Source organism: Rhinatrema bivittatum, chromosome 3 (genome assembly GCF_901001135.1).
Source record: "Rhinatrema bivittatum chromosome 3, aRhiBiv1.1, whole genome shotgun sequence".
NCBI lineage: Eukaryota > Metazoa > Chordata > Amphibia > Gymnophiona > Rhinatrematidae > Rhinatrema > Rhinatrema bivittatum.
The window spans coordinates 506883014-506898809 of record NC_042617.1 but is presented as its reverse complement, the minus strand read 5'-3'; the positions used below and the strand labels follow the sequence as shown (position 1 = coordinate 506898809).

General features: G+C 43.9%; 1 protein-coding gene across 1 annotated transcript in view; it reads right to left on the bottom strand.

Moving 5' to 3' along the window:
- KIF13B (kinesin family member 13B) overlaps positions 1–15796 on the bottom strand; it is a 428508-nt gene that overhangs the window by 172282 nt on the left and 240430 nt on the right. Inside the window, exons 20-23 of the mRNA XM_029596896.1 lie at positions 14712–14858; positions 13003–13152; positions 12320–12448; positions 10624–10797 (exon numbers count right to left, since the gene is read on the bottom strand). Coding sequence (XP_029452756.1) covers positions 10624–10797; positions 12320–12448; positions 13003–13152; positions 14712–14858 — 600 coding nt within the window. The remainder of the gene's footprint in view (positions 1–10623; positions 10798–12319; positions 12449–13002; positions 13153–14711; positions 14859–15796) is intronic.

Genomic DNA, 15796 nt, shown 5'->3' with positions numbered 1-15796 from the left:
AACAGGACTTCCAAAATCTGCCTAGTTTAATAGCCTATCTTCTCCTCTTTTAGCCCCGACCCTTAAAATCCAGCCAATTTATTTATCTTTATTTTATAACTTGCACGTCCATCCATAGTAAATCTGCAAGGCAGGGAACCCCAGCAATGCACCTGTGTGCATATTTATATGCTAATTTCAAATTAAAATCCCTATCCCTATCCCTTTTTTTTTTTTTTTAACTTTTCATGTGTGTGTGTAGTGGCAAGTATGCATGTATCCAGGTGGCTTTTAAAATCCGCTTGGTGTGTGCATCTCCCGGTTTTAGCATGCACTGGGCTTTTAAAATTCACCTTATAAAGCACATATCCCCCTACAAGTTGATCCACCCTATCACTGCAATATAATTTATATCCAGGTATGGTTATCCTTTTTCCTCCAGGTCTCAGATGCCAATTATATCTGTCCCTTCATGCAGTGTTACACATTCTAATTATCCCATCTTAATGTTTAGACTTCCGGCATTAGCATAAAGACATTTCAAGGTATTTTTTTAATTTATATATACTACTTTCCTAGCAGTTAACAGTGAATTTGGAACCTTAATTCAATCTGTTCTTTACTTTTGCTTTTACTGGAACCTCTCTATCAGGATATTCTAACTCCCCTGTTATTTTAATAGCCTTTGAAGATACCTCCCTCCAAACTATGCGTGGGAAGTCCATCTTTTTCCTTCCTGTTTTTAAGTATTGTCCTATGTGAGCTGGTGGGTTGTTTTTTTTAATAAAGTAAATTGCTTTGATTGTTTGATGACTGCAAATATTGAGCAATAAAGAATGAGGTTTATAATCACTCCCTTAACAGTCAACTTAACTACTGAAGGCACAAGCATTTGGGATATCAAGATATAGCTGCAGTGATGTACAGTGCCATGCAGAAGGACCTGGGTTTGTTTCCTGACTCAGGTCTCCTTATGTCAGCCCGGAGCGGGAAGGAGTCAGTCACTGCACAATGCTGACATCTAGTGGATGGACTTAGAGCTCATGATTGCACGATTTAGGATGGAACCCTGATGCATATCACCAGCGAGGACAGTTACTGCAGTGATTGGACTAAGGGTCTTATTTATTAAGCATTTTTCCCATAGACACATAGAGGTCCATATTTAAAAGCCATTTTGACAGATAACTCAAAAGAAATCTAGGTGGCATAATAGGCATATTCAGCCACTTATCCGGCTAAATTAAAGCCAGATAATAAAGAGGTAATCTGGTGGCATTTTGAAGAGAGTTCCGATATCTGGCTAACATAGCTAAATATCTCGTTTATCTGGCTAAGTTAGCCGGATAACTTTATACGTGCTTCCAAACAGGTACAAAGTTATGTGATCTCGTGTGGCCAGATATCCGAATACCTTCATAAGATAGCTAGATAGGTAACGGTACTATTAAAAGCTCCAAAAAGTTCATATATAAAAAGGCTTTTGGCCTAATCTACAATATCTGTAATGAAATATCTTCTGGCCTTGTCGGGCCATTCCTCAACCCCTCCCCCCAACCCCACCAGAATATTAAAAAAAGGTGCCAGGCTTGCCGATCCTGCTCCCTCCCCCCTCCTTTTTCCCCATTTATTCGTTAAATAACTATTTGGCACCGCCGACCCATCCCACTTGAAGGATACTTATACAAAACTGCCCGATTCCCCTGGACTGCCCCCTCTGCCTCTCCGAAACCTCACCCGAGAGCGAGATATCTAGACTCTTGCTCCCGGTGCTTCAAACACAGCCTCTATGTCGCCGGATAACTAAGAACGCATATTCAGCCGGACATTTTTTCAGTGGAATAAATGAAGTATGTTACCTGGCTAACTGAAACCGGATAACTTGTCAACTAACCAGCTTGCTGAATATGGACCTCAAAATAGGAGAAAACCTTTAATAAACAGGTCCCTATATGAAATAGGGAGGGACAGTGCCCAATTAGTTGCAAAGAAAGGCTCATGGTGCTAGGTACCAGCCCTGTTTCAGATTGAGCTGGAAACCCAAAGAAGCAGGAATAAACTGTCAAGTGAAAAAGAAAAACACCCCAAGCCTACATGTTTGATGAAGGAAGGAGAAAAAGATATGATTTACACATGTAAACTTATGGCATTCATTCAAATATATAAAAAAAAGGGGGGGGGGGAGGCTGGATTAAGAAAGAGAGGGAAAATACTCATGGATATCATAGTGTGGGGGTACTTTTAACCACAGGAAAAAAGGGGCATATCTAGGTCAGGAGAGGGAAAGTACATGTGGGAACGGCATATTCAAATCCCGGTACATACTTAAAGCATATTCATTGTGCACCTGCTTCAAAGCAGGTGTAAATACATGCGTGGACAGAAAAGCAGAGCTTCCCGCAGCCACAGACTTTCAAAGGAAAGTTCCCTCGGGAATTTCCCTTTGAAAATTATCTGGCAGATTACAGGCACACGCTCTCATAATTGCCTCCACAAACTATGGAGCAATTTTCTAACAGGTGCAAAGTCTATCCACTGACCTTGTAGCTCATACGCAAAGGCAAAGTATGTGCATACTTTCCCATTGACAATCAACTGCAGGTTCAGAGGGCATGATGATTTTTGTACCTGCTTTTCTGTGGGCAGATTTTTGTTGGAAAAAACAGAGCAAAGATTTAAAATGGAGAAATTACAGTACTTACCTGATAATTTCGTTTTCCTTAGTGTAGACAGATGGACTCAGGACCAATGGGTTATGCTCCCCTGCCAGCAGATGGAGACGGTGTCATATTTCAAAGTTGACGTCACCCTAGATACACCCCTGCAGTGACCTCAGCCCTTCAGTATTCTCTTCAAAAGCCACTATGGACATACTACTGAAAAAACTTGATTTAAAATATAATTAAAAACAGATAACCATAACTGTACTCAACCAAATCATAAACACTGAACCCTAATAGGAATATAGATGCCCTGATCTAGGGACTGCATGACAGTTTACCCGTAATCTCTTGGAATCGATATCCACTCCAAGGGCGAATCCTTGGCACAGTTCTTAGGCAGCCATGGTGGGATGCTGAGTCCATCTGTCTACACTAAGGAAAACGAGATTATCAGGTAAGTAATTTTTCCATTTCCTAGCGCATAGCCAGATGGACTCAGGACCAATGGGATGTACAAAAGCTACTCCTGATCGGGGCGGGAGGCTGCCTGCACCAATTGGGATAACACCACCCTTGCAAAGGCTGAATCCTCTCAGGCCTGTACATCCAGGCGATAGAATCTGCAGAAGGTGTGCAAGGAGGACCACATCACCGCTTGGAAGATATCGATGAGAGACAGCAGTCTAGCTTCCGCCCATGAGACTGCCTGAGCCCTAGTGGAATGAGCTTTAACTTGAGAAGGTAATGGCTTTCCCGTCTCCACATAGGCTCCTATGACCACCTCCTTAATCCAACAAGCTATGGTAGCCCGTGAAGCTGGTTTGCCCCGCTTCCTTCCACTGTGAAGGACAAACAATCGATCCATCTTTCAGACCATCTGAAACATCCACATATCGCACCAAACATCTACTGACATTCAAATGACAGAGGAGGCAGTATTCTTCCACATTCTTGTACTTATCTAGGGATGGCAACGAAATGGATTTATTCAAATGAAACTTGAACCTACCTTGGGCAAGAAGGATGAAACGGTATGAAGCTGTAATGCTGCTGGAGTCATTGGAGGAACGGTTCCCGACACAATGCTTGTAGTTGAGAGACGCGACATGCCAAGCATATAGCCACCAGGAACACAGTTTTCAAGGTTAATAAATGCAAAGAAAGATTGCGCAGCAGCGGAAAGGAGGGCCCTGCCAAAAATTCTAGTACTAGATTAAGATTTCACAAGGGAATCGGCCACTATAGGGGTGGCCGGAGGTGCTTCACCCCTTTCAGAAAATGGGCCACGTCCGGATGAGCCGATAGGCGGGTTTCATTCACCTCACCCCTGAAACAGGAGAGGGCCACTACTTGGACCTTCAAGGAGTTACGGGTCAATCCTTTATTCAAGCTATCCTGCAAAAATTCCAGAATTAGTGGAATTTTGACCACCCAACGGGGGACACTGCGTTCCTTACACCAGGTCTCAAATACTCTCCAGACCTACACATACACTAGCGACATAGAAAACTTCCACTAATTACTGCTGTAGAATATCCTCGCTTCATCAGGCGAGCCCTCTCAAGGGCCAGACCGTAAGACAGAATTGAGTTGGATCCTCGTGAAGGGCCAGTCCCTGCTGTAGCAGGTCCCTGTGCAGTGGGAGGCACGGGGGGGGGGGGGGGTCTCCACCAGGAGTCTTTGCATGTCCACATACCATGGACGCCTGGGCCAATCTGGAGCTACTAGTAGGACTAATCCCCTGTGGTGCTCACTTCTGCGAATGACCCTGCCCAGCAGGGGCCATGGAGGGAAGGCGTATAGCAACTCTTCTTCCGGCCATGTCTGAACAAGAGCGGCGATCCCCAAGGACCACTGATCTCTTCAGTGACTGAAGAATCAAGTAACCTTCGAATTGTGAGATGCGGCCAGCAGGTCAATGGTCGGGAGACCCTGGCGATCTACTATCAGCTGAAAGACTTTGGTCGACAATGCCTGCTCTCCTGGATCCAGACTCTCCCTGCTTAGAAAGTCTACTCTGACGTTGTCTTTTCCTGCTATGTGGGAGGCTGAGATCATCTGTAGATGTATTCCGCCCATTCCATAAGGCGATCTATCATCTCCTGTGACACTTCCTGGCTCTTGGTTCCACCCTAGCAGTTGATGTAGGCTACAGTCATTGCACTGGCCGACATTACACAGATCACTTGACCCTGGAGTCTGTGGCTGAATTGTAGATATGCAAATCTGACTGCCCAGGCTTCCAGGTGGTTGATGTTCCAGAGAGCCTCTTCCTCAGTCCAAAGTCCCTGGGCTGTCAGTTCCTGACAGTGAGCTCCCCAGCCCCGGAGGCTCATGTCTGTTGTGAGGACCAGCCAGTTCAGAGAGGACAGGAATACACCGCTGTTCAGATGAGCTTCCTGCAGCCACCACTGGAGCTGAAAGTTTACTCCCATCGGTAAGTGGAGGCGAATCGAATAGTCTTGAGATTGTGGGTTCCAACGTGATAGTAATGAGTGTTGAAGTGGTTGCATGTGGCCCTTGTCCATGGCACTACCTCCAGTGTTGCTGCCATCAAACAGAGACCTGCTCCACACCGCTGGGCGCATCGTGCTCATCAATGACCCACTTGGGACATCAACTTCCTTATCCATGTGGTCGGAAGATAGACCTTGCCCTGCTTGGTGTAGAACTGGACACACCCAGATATTCCAAGGACTGGAAGGGCTTGAGACTGCTTTCATACATGTTTACAAACCAACCAAGTTCCTGAAGCAAGGAGGTTACCCTGTTGGTCACCTGGTCCATGGACTTGGCCTGGATCAACCAGTTGTTCAAGTATGGGTGCACCAGGATTCCCTCTTTTCTCAATGCTGCTGCTATGACCACCATAATCTTGGAAAATGTTCTGGGAGTGGTGGCTAGGCCAAAGGGCAGTGCCCGGAATTGATAATGGCGACCCAGTACCACAAAGTGTAGGAAATGTTGGTGTTCTTAACTGATTGAGGTAGGCCTCAGATAGGTCCAGGAAGGTTAAGAACTCTCCCAATTGAACAGCCATTATCACAGAGTGTAGGGTTTTCCATGCGGAAATGATTCACTCATAGATGTTAGTTGATACTCTTGAGGTCCAGGATGGGGCAAAAGGAACCTTCCTTCTTGGGTATGATGAAATAGATGGAACACCACCCTGTATTTTCCTGGGGTGCAGGTACTGGGATTATAGCCCTCATCCTGAGGAGCCATAAAAAAGTAGTCTCCACTGCCTGCTTCTTCTGCTGGGAGTGGTAAGGAGCAATCATGAATATGTCCTGAGGAGTGCTGTGAAATTCCAGCGCATATCTTTCTCGTATGACCTCCAGTACCCATTTTTCTGAAGATCTCGACCCACTTCTGGTAGAAGAGGGACAGTCAACCCCCTATCTCCACGTTCAAGAGTGGGTTGGCAAATTTTCATTGGGAGGTTCGGGACGAACCTGAACCCGAGCCTGCCCCCTCTTGGGCTGTTGACTACAAAAGGACTGAGACCTCCCAAAGGGCCAAGACCACTGAAATGTTGAGTTTCTGTAGGAGCAAAAGCATTGGGAGCCCCTGGTTCGACCCCTCATTGGCAAGGGGCACTGAACTGCTTTCTCTTATCTTCTGGTAGCTGGGGAACTGGAAATTTGCCCCAGCTTTTCCAATTCGCTTCCAAAAAGGAGTGATCCTTTAAAGGGCATCTTTGTAAGATTTGCATTGGAGGTTGCATCTACTGACCAATTCTGCAGCCATAGCTGTCTTCTGGCCGCAGTATGGACTAGATCTGAGCCCGCATCAGCTAAAAAGGCAGTGGCAAGTTCCATAACCGCTCTGTAATTCACCCCCGAGTCAACCACCTCCTGAAAGAGAAATAGGCATGAAAGAGCTACAAGGGCACAACAAGAAGCAATCTGTAAGGTCATTGCTACTGCGTCAAAGGCCTGTTTAAGGATGGATGCCATCCATCTATCGTGCGCATCCTTTAAGGCCGCTCCTCCCTCCACTGGGATAGTTGTTCACTTAGAGACAGCACAGACCAGAATATCCACTTTAGGGAAATGCAAACGCTCTTTCACTGCTGGATCCAGTGGGTATGGAGCTTCTAACACTCGTCCCCATTTAAACCTTGCTTCTGGGGCATCCTATTCCAGGTCAATCAACTCCTGGATGGCTTCCAGTACTGGAAAGTAGCAAGAAGCTTTCTGTAGGGAAATCAGAATGGGGTTCTTCTTTGGTTCCATCATAGAGTCTTGCCCCAGGAACTCCCAGCATCTTTAGGGTCTGGGAAACCAGGGCTGACAATTTGTCTCTATGGAAAAACCATAACATAGTCCGATACAACTCTAAACCAGGGGGAATTTCCCCAATCTTCCAAGGAATCTGTATTCTCCTCATCGTCCGTGCTGTCCGTGTTCCTGCCAGAAACACCCTTGGTGAGGCGAGGCATGCCTTGAGGTCTGCTGATAGGACTGGGAGTCTGAGGACTTACTGGCTGAGGTTCCATCCAGACAGGGGCAAGTGAGGTAGCAGACTGTGCCTGTACGAAGGCTTGAAGGCCCTTGAAAAATTTCACCCAAGAGAAGGCAGCTGGGTCCATGCCTAGCCCAGGAGGTACTGAGGTAGGAGCTGCTGAATTTCCCTCTCCCATGGATGACCCATGGATGACTCAGCCCTGGGGGTACTCAGATCTGGGTATTTCTAATTAAGGCTGGGGCTAACCCATCCTCTGAATGGGAGGAGCCAGGCTTAGCAAAGTCTGGGGAGGCCACAGTGCTAACATAAATTAGAATCCAGGTCAGACTGTGAAGCCCAGCTTTACCTGTATTCTGCGCTTAGTAGGTTATGCGCGTATGTACGCATGCGATGTGATGCGCACAGCATGCAAGATGTCGCCACCACGGCCTACCATGCAATGTGTTGACCATGCCAAAGGGGCCTAGATCACTTGGGGGGCCGCTCAACCCTCTTGGAAGCCCACTTCACCTTACCCCCAATGGGATCGGGAGCGATGTTGGCACGGTGCGCCGAGCAAAAGACCGGAGGAAGTCTTACTGAAAAGCCCTCCAAATGTCTCTGAATCAGGAGGCAAAAGTCTTTTTTTTTTTTTTTTTAAACTTACCTGGGCTCAGCACTTACTGGCTGAGTACAGAGACGATCTCTGGCTGCAAGGGGAGAGGGCTTTGGACGTCACCTCCACTCTTGGCTTCCTGTAACCATTGCCTTTCAGGAAATCACCTCAGGAATTCTCAACTGGGGGAGGGACCTTTAGGTATCACCGCAGGAGAGTGGGGCTCAATTTCTTTCTCCAATTTTAATGTAGAATTTCTCCTTCCAAAAAGTACAGCAATCCCCATAGGGAGAGGTATGTCCACCATCTGCTGGAGACAGAGAAATACTGAAGGGCTAAGGTCACTGCAGGGGTGTATCTAGGGTGACTTCAGCTTTGAAATCTGACTCAGTCTCCATCTGTTGGCAGGGGAGCATAACCCATTGGGCCCGAGTCTATCTGGCTACACGCTAGAAAAATGTAATCTAGGCATGTTGTTTTCCAAACCCTCCCTAAATCTGCCACTTGGAGCACTTCCCTTTAATCCAGCCAGAGGTACATGTGCCATGGAAACCCACATAAACTGTTAGCCAGAATGAGTGAAGCAACTTTCAGACAATTTACCCAGGTGAATGGATTTGAAACATGTTCTCTATATTTTCTAACATTGTGGAAACACAGAAAATCATATTCATTTTGGAAGATTTACATTTTTCTTGAACATACTGTCACAATACAAGAAAGGCAGATATAAAGGAGCTCTGTATGTTTGGTGTGAAAACAACTGCTTCTCCATTTTGCTCATCTGCTCATCTGCTCATTTCATGACCCCTCTGCCACAAGCCATTTGCCTTCCTGCCCTTTATCTTTGGGAAGCATGCTGTTATTACCCTGGTCCTCACCCTGTAAGCACCCCATCAAAACTCCATGAGACTTCTCTAGAACCACACACACACACGTGGACCAATCCAGATGGTCTCCTCCTGTCTGATGAACACCGTGTTAAAATGTTTTATCTCTAGTGATCCTCGCACCAATCCTGCAGCTACACTCCCTCCCAATACCAATTTACAAGTCCGCCTTTTCAACAAACTGAGATAGTAAGGTGCTTCATGATCGGGTACTCTTTCCAGCTACTGTATAGTGCCATGCAAAAGTCTTCACACCCTAGTACGTTGCTCACATTCTGCTGTCTACAAAGTATAAATCAAAATGCATTAAAGTAGGAGTCTGAGTCATTGATTTACACAACACACTGTATACTTTCATGATCAAAGAACAATTATAGAAATAATGCAGAGCTAAAAATAAACAAAAAAAATATATCAAAAAGTCTTGATTGTCTTTTGCAGCAAGAGCCATGAGTCATTTAGGTTAAGTGTCAACCAACTTTGCACAGCAGGATGGGGCAGGTTTTGCCCATTCTTCTTGGCAAAACAGCTCAAGTTTTTTCACGTTGGCTGAGCATCATCTGTGGACTGCAGCCTTCAAGTCTTGTCATGGATTTTCACTTGGATTCAGGTTTGGACTTTGAGACGCTCCAGTGTTGCTTTTGCTTTGGTTCATTAAATCTGCTGAAACATGAATCTCCCCAGCACCAGGTCTATGACAGACTGGAACAGGTTTTCCTTGAGGTTCTACTTGTACTTTGCATCATCCATCTTTCCCTCGATCTTCACAAACCTCCCTATCCCCTATGCCGCGAAGCATCCCCAAAAGCATCCCCTACTCTAGCCCCCAAGTTCAATGCCCCTGTTTTATGTAACTTTGCTTGATTCAGCCTTCTTGTTCTTGGTTACACTTGTTTTTCCCCCAAGTTCCATGTAAACCGGTCTGATGTGAATTTCTATTCGTGAAGTCCGGTATAGAAATATATATTAAATAAATAAATAAAACATAACGTGACTACCACCATGCTTCACTGTAAGGATATTACCATCATGGTGATATGCTGTGTTTGTTTTACATCACACATATTGCATAGCATTGAGACTAACAATTCCTCTCTGGTCTCTTCAGACCACACAATATTCATCCACATATGGGCAGTGTCCCCTAAGTGTTTCTTTGCAAATGCTGTGTGAAACATCAAATGGCTTTTCTTCAGCAGCGGCTTATTTCTTGCCACCTTCCCATACCAGCAATGTGACGTAATCTTGAAATCACTGAACAGCCCACATTTTCCCCAGTCTTAACCAGAGACCTCTGTAATTCTTTTCAATAATCTTGGGAACCACAGTGACCTTCTGCGGCAGTTTCCTTAACTCACAGCTACTGACTTTGGAGGGCAGACTATGTAGCAGTGTCTCGGTGGTGTCAAGCTGTTTCCACTTTACGATGACAGACCTGCCAGTGCCCCTGGGATGTTCAAACATTTTGAAATTTTCTTATAGCCCTCCTCTCCTCTGTACCTTTGAATGTTATCCCAGAGTTCTTTCAACAGCATCTTGTTCAACAAGTTTGGACCTTTGCTTCAAATTTACTTCATACAACAGAAACTGCTCAATTCTTTATCTAAGAATACTGGAATCAGCTCAGTTGCTGTGACTGGTCACAGAGGGGCTCTAACATTATGAGTCTCAAGATAACTTTTTTGAAGCAGAGCTAATTTGGGTTTGGTTTTTAATTCTTAATGGCTTTTGGAATATTTCTAGATGAAAGAGAAGAGTACATTGTGTAGATCAGTGAAACAAACTCTACTTTAATTCATTTTGATTTGTATTTTTAGACAGCAGAATGTGAAAAATGTAGGGTGTGAAGACTTTTGCAAGGTACTTATGCTAATCATTTAGTGATGCTTTCTAATGACTTATTTTTATTTATAAGATGGTGTTGCATATAATTACCATTCTACACACAAGTCAAATAAAATTAACCAAACTAAATTAAAAGCTGCCATTAGCAAATAAATACAAATAGTTAAAAATTAATCTTTACTTTGCAGTGATCAAAGACGACCATGCACTGTGGCTCCTTGCTGATGGGAGAGGATGACGATGGGTCCACCTCGGGAGCAACCATGACCGGCTCGGGTTGGTCCCAAAAAGTGTACATGCAGAAGACAAAGTTCGAGAGATGCTGCGGTAGTCCTGTAGCCTGCAGTATTTTAATCTGAGTGGGAGGAGAAAGAAAGCAAAGTCACGCCCAGGGAGGAGTAGATATTGTAACATGCACCTCAGGTTTACTCTGCTGGGAGAGTGGGTCCTCCTTGGATAAGCCAGACAAGATTTAAATGACCGCACATATGGTTCAGGGTTAAAGTTAAACTAATTCTCTAAACCTGTTGGGTCAGCATGGAGCAAAAAAGTATTCTGGGTCCATGAAAGTAAATAAAGACCAAATAAGGGAGCAATCTCTCACTTTTTAACCTCATTTTGAAAAATGTGGGCTACTAAAAATGGTGCTTGTTTAATATTTGTTCCTTTTTTAGTTTCTATATAGAATAGCAATTTCAGACAACCGCTGATGCACACCTGCCTGCCGTCTCTTATCTACAATTACTACAATTACTACAATTACTAAAACATATTACTCCAGTTCTTCAGTCACTACACTGGCTCCCCGTATCCTCCAGGATAATATATAAATCACTCACACTCATACACAAAGCCATTCACAACCAAAACATGCAATGGTTCCCAGAATATTTCTCACTCCACATTCCGACTAGACCAACAAGAATGCAACACCAGGCCAAACTCCAAACACCCTCTCCTAAACTCATGAAGCATGTCACGTTTAGAGAGCGCTCATTCATTATAGCAGGAACCTCCCACTGGAATAAAATGCCTCCCCAGCTACGCCAGGAACCCTGCCACAAAAAATTCAAACACAATCTCAAAACCTGGCTGTTCAAACTAGCGTACCCCGACTAACCAACGGACTCCCCGCCAAAGCTACGATATGACCACCCGACTGATTTACGCCCAATTATATCTATTCTCCCTCCTCCCCACTTCTTGGGGATCTCCCTCTCCTCCTCCCTCTTACTCCTAATACCCCACCCACCCCCCTTCAACTACCTAACTGCTTTGATTAACTCTATTGTTAAAAAAAAAAAAAAAAATGTACATATGTATATAATCCACGTATTATCTCCACCACCCCCTGTTTACCGACTCCTTGTTAAAAATTTATATTATTGTAAAGCTTGTTGCTAGGTTATGTTACATTGTGAACCGAGGTGATGTTTTGCAAACGTGCCTCGGTATATAAAAAAACCCTTAAATAAATAAAAATAAATAAAAATAAAACAGCAAATGCATTGTGCAACAGCGTCTACATGCTCCCAGAAACGTTTACAGCCAGGGTTGAAATTGGAAGTTCACACTCTGACCCCTTGTTTAAAAATGAATTTGCATGCTGCACAGTATCTCTGCCAGCATCTTTTGTTCCCTCACTAACATTTCCAGCTTGACCCCTAACACTTGCCTTTTTTTTTTTTTTGCATACATGTAACTGCTAAAGGAATTAAAATATGGATATCAGTGAAAGAGCCTTTTCAGTAGCTCTCTCGCTTGTGGAACTCTTTACCAGAACTGCTACGGTTGATTCCTTGTTCAAAAACATTCAGAGGTTTTATGGAAGATCTCTTGATATGAGAAGGACACACATCTGGATGAGTAGAACATACCATGCAGACCAATCTTCGCTCCTGGGTGTCGCTCTCAGCAATACCGTCCGCTGTGTCGTCACCTCCAGCAATCCTCTCTCCGATGTCCCCACTCACCCGCAGCACCTCCACGTGCAGACGCCCCGAGATCTAAAAACAATAAGAGGCATAAAACCATTACTCTTAAGCTTCAATTAAAAAAAAAATTCTTAAGACTTCAAGTTTTCCTGGGGAAAGCTGAGTGTTATTGAATCAGTAGCTGTGCTGTTGAGAATCATGCTACTGTTTATGGAAATAATAATGTATATTAAAGAAAAGGGATGAAATTGTGCATGTATTCCTTCAACTGACTTATTAAGATACATACCAATATGACTATTAGACCTGACCAATGATAAGGGAGCTTGCACACAGAGAAGATTACGGTGTTTATTACCCTAACTACACCATGCTCTGTCTCCATCACTGAGTCACAGTCTCAGAGCCATATTCTGCTGTCTTTATAGCCTTAGCATGCCTGACTATATGCCATTTAAGAATAATGAGGTATAAAAAAGCCACACTAATGACCCTGAAACGTTCCATACAATTCTCAAGCTACAGGTTATGTATCACATATTCATTACAGTCCCCAGCACATCCGAAGCCTGAAAGCAATATGGGAAACAAAGTGCTTGTAACTTATTTATGGAAATATAACCAACCTCTCCTTTCTGATTGATAATTGGGACGCCATACTGCAGTTTCACATCATAGCAAAGGGATTCCAGGAAAACATTGGCCACACCTATGAGACTGTGGTTCTCCTGCTCATCATAGAACGGATCCGCACGCTTGAAATATGACCTTGTTACCTTAAAAGAAAATATGGAAAAGTGAAATGCATGAGATGACATCTGCTTATAAAAGAACATCTCAATTCAGATAAAATTACCAAAACCTGGAAGTAACAATGGAGTAAAGCTAAACCACCTCAATAACATGTTCTGTTCTGATTATGTTATTTGTATTGCTGATATGTCCCTGTATAATTGTATTCCCATGCCATGAAGTTGATCGACATGGGGTTTGCAATGAGTTTGGTAGAGTGTAAAGTAAAGTGGCCTAAACAAACATCTTCTCCTGTTTTATCATGATTGTTTTTCCACAGTTTGGTTCTGCATGGGAGTACTGGGGTTTGATGTGTCCAGTGTTTTGGCTTTTTTTTTTTTTTTTTTAAATAAAAATATAATCAAAGGGTAAGCATGTTAACCCCCCCTCAAACCCCCCCCCTACAATATCAGTCTCTTTTCAAGATATGCAGAATAACAAACTCTTCCCTGTTATGTCAAAAGCCAGAACCTATACCGTCCTTTCACTGTGCCGGAGTGAATGAAAGCCGGAGTGTATGAAAGCTCCCGGAAGTCACTTTTCTTTCACTATCCCCCTTGGCGGAGAGGAACAGAATGAATACTGCTTAACAACTGACTGTACCTATCAGGAATTAAAATCCTGCACTAGCAAACAAACTGGAGTAGCCCAGGAGAAAGGAACAGAGAGGAGTTTCAGATTAATGGGCTGTTTTATTTTTTTTGGTTTTTTACACAAAGATCTGAAAAACCATCAAAAGGGAAAACTTCAGCAGCAAGAATATTGTAAGATGTTGTATCAGTATTGATGTTTGCATGGGAGTCTTAACTTGTAGCAGCATGTCTGATCTCTGGAACTGGCTACATTCCTGACAGACAAAAGTGGCAGCCACGGGCACACCCTTGTTCTCAGGAGCACTGCCCAGACATTTCTGCCATGATTCAGTAACTTGCAGAGGAGCTTAGAAAAACAACGAGCTCCGTCGCGTAAAAGATTATCTGTGTAGTTTTATCTTGTAAGAATAGATTTATTGGGAATCCATCAGTATAAAAAACTAAGTTGACAATGATCTGTTCAACAACCCGACTGTGTGGTTTGTGGAAACATTCCAGTCTCTCTTATCGTCTAAAGGAATTCCCCATGTTCAAGAGCCAAATACTATTCAGCTATGAAGCGAGGCAGGCTGGATAAAACTTTCACAAGTAAATTAAATCAAGTTGTTTCAATGTTGCCTTCTATTTAAACTTCGCTGCACATTTAAGATTTATAATAAGTTCATGCATCTCACCATATAAGAAAGTGCAGTTCGATTTTACCGTATATTCACTTCTGTGTTTAATGTTAAGATGCAGGAAACACATTGTTTGTGTCCTTGCCTGTGTGCCATTCCTGCTTCAGAGATGCTATGAACAGGTTTAGCAAGTGCAGTTTAGGCAACTGCAAATCCTCAGTTTCAAAGGCCTCAAAGCCTATACCGCCCTTTCACAGCACCAGCTAACGTAGATCCACGAATGAGCCAATCTGGGCCAATATGCTCTGTTGGGTTTTTTTCACCATTACGTACAGGACTGTCCTCCTCACAGCTTTTCCACTCCTGGTAAAGGTCCCTCATATCCACCAGTCGGTTCTCCAGCTTCTCCAGGGACCAGATCTGCTTTCCCTTTCCTTTCCTCCTCACCTGGATAGCAGGTTCACTCAGCACTGCCCCTCGCTGCAGAAAAGACAAAACAGATAAGCTCCCACATAATACACATTCTTGCAGGGGTGGGGGGGGCGTGAGGGGAGGGACAGGGGAGAATTAGAGTGAGTAACTAGTCAATCAACCTAAATTATTTTCGCTCCTTCTCTTTTATTCCCCTTCTCTCCTGAACCTCCCTAAAACAACTGTGCAGACAACACAGATCCCCCCTCACTGGCCAAAGGTTGAAAAGGCCTGAACACTTTCAGCCAGCATCACTCGAGGCACCCGGAGCATCCACTCAAGTGGCAGCCCAATATCCTCTTCTCCAAGGCCCCAAGAGATACATCTGCACCCCACCAGCCCGGAGATTCCAATAGGGGACTTCTGTACCACAGTCCACGGCACCTAAGCCAAGCACCTAGACTGGCTCTGTAAGACATTTGAAAAGCAGACGGAAACAATTTCAAAAAGGCAGGAGTGACATATGTACTGTCAGCTGAAACATGGGCTTAACTGATCAACTTCCTTGCAGATATTGAAAAACAGAGAACAAGCAACCAGTCAGAATGGAACCTCCAATACATACAGTATATAAAAACCTTAAAAGACATGAAATAAAATGAAAGACTGTACATATATCATCATTTGAAAAATGTCAACTAACATGTTTGGGATAAGGCAGATTTAATTTAAGGGGTTACCACCTCCCACAAATGGCTAATAATGAAGGACAAAGACCATATTACAACATTGCATGGCTTTGTCAAAACACACACATGTTCATTAATTGACAGATATAAAAGTCTGTGTTGGACTTTGCTGCTTAAAGTAGAATACAAGCGTTGAAAGGTATATGCAACACCAAGAGGGGAAAAAAAATCTAAAAAATACATGACCTCCACACCACAGGGATGCTCTGATCAAATTCTGTAAGCAGGTGCAACCTGAAACTGAGTAGAGAACAGCAT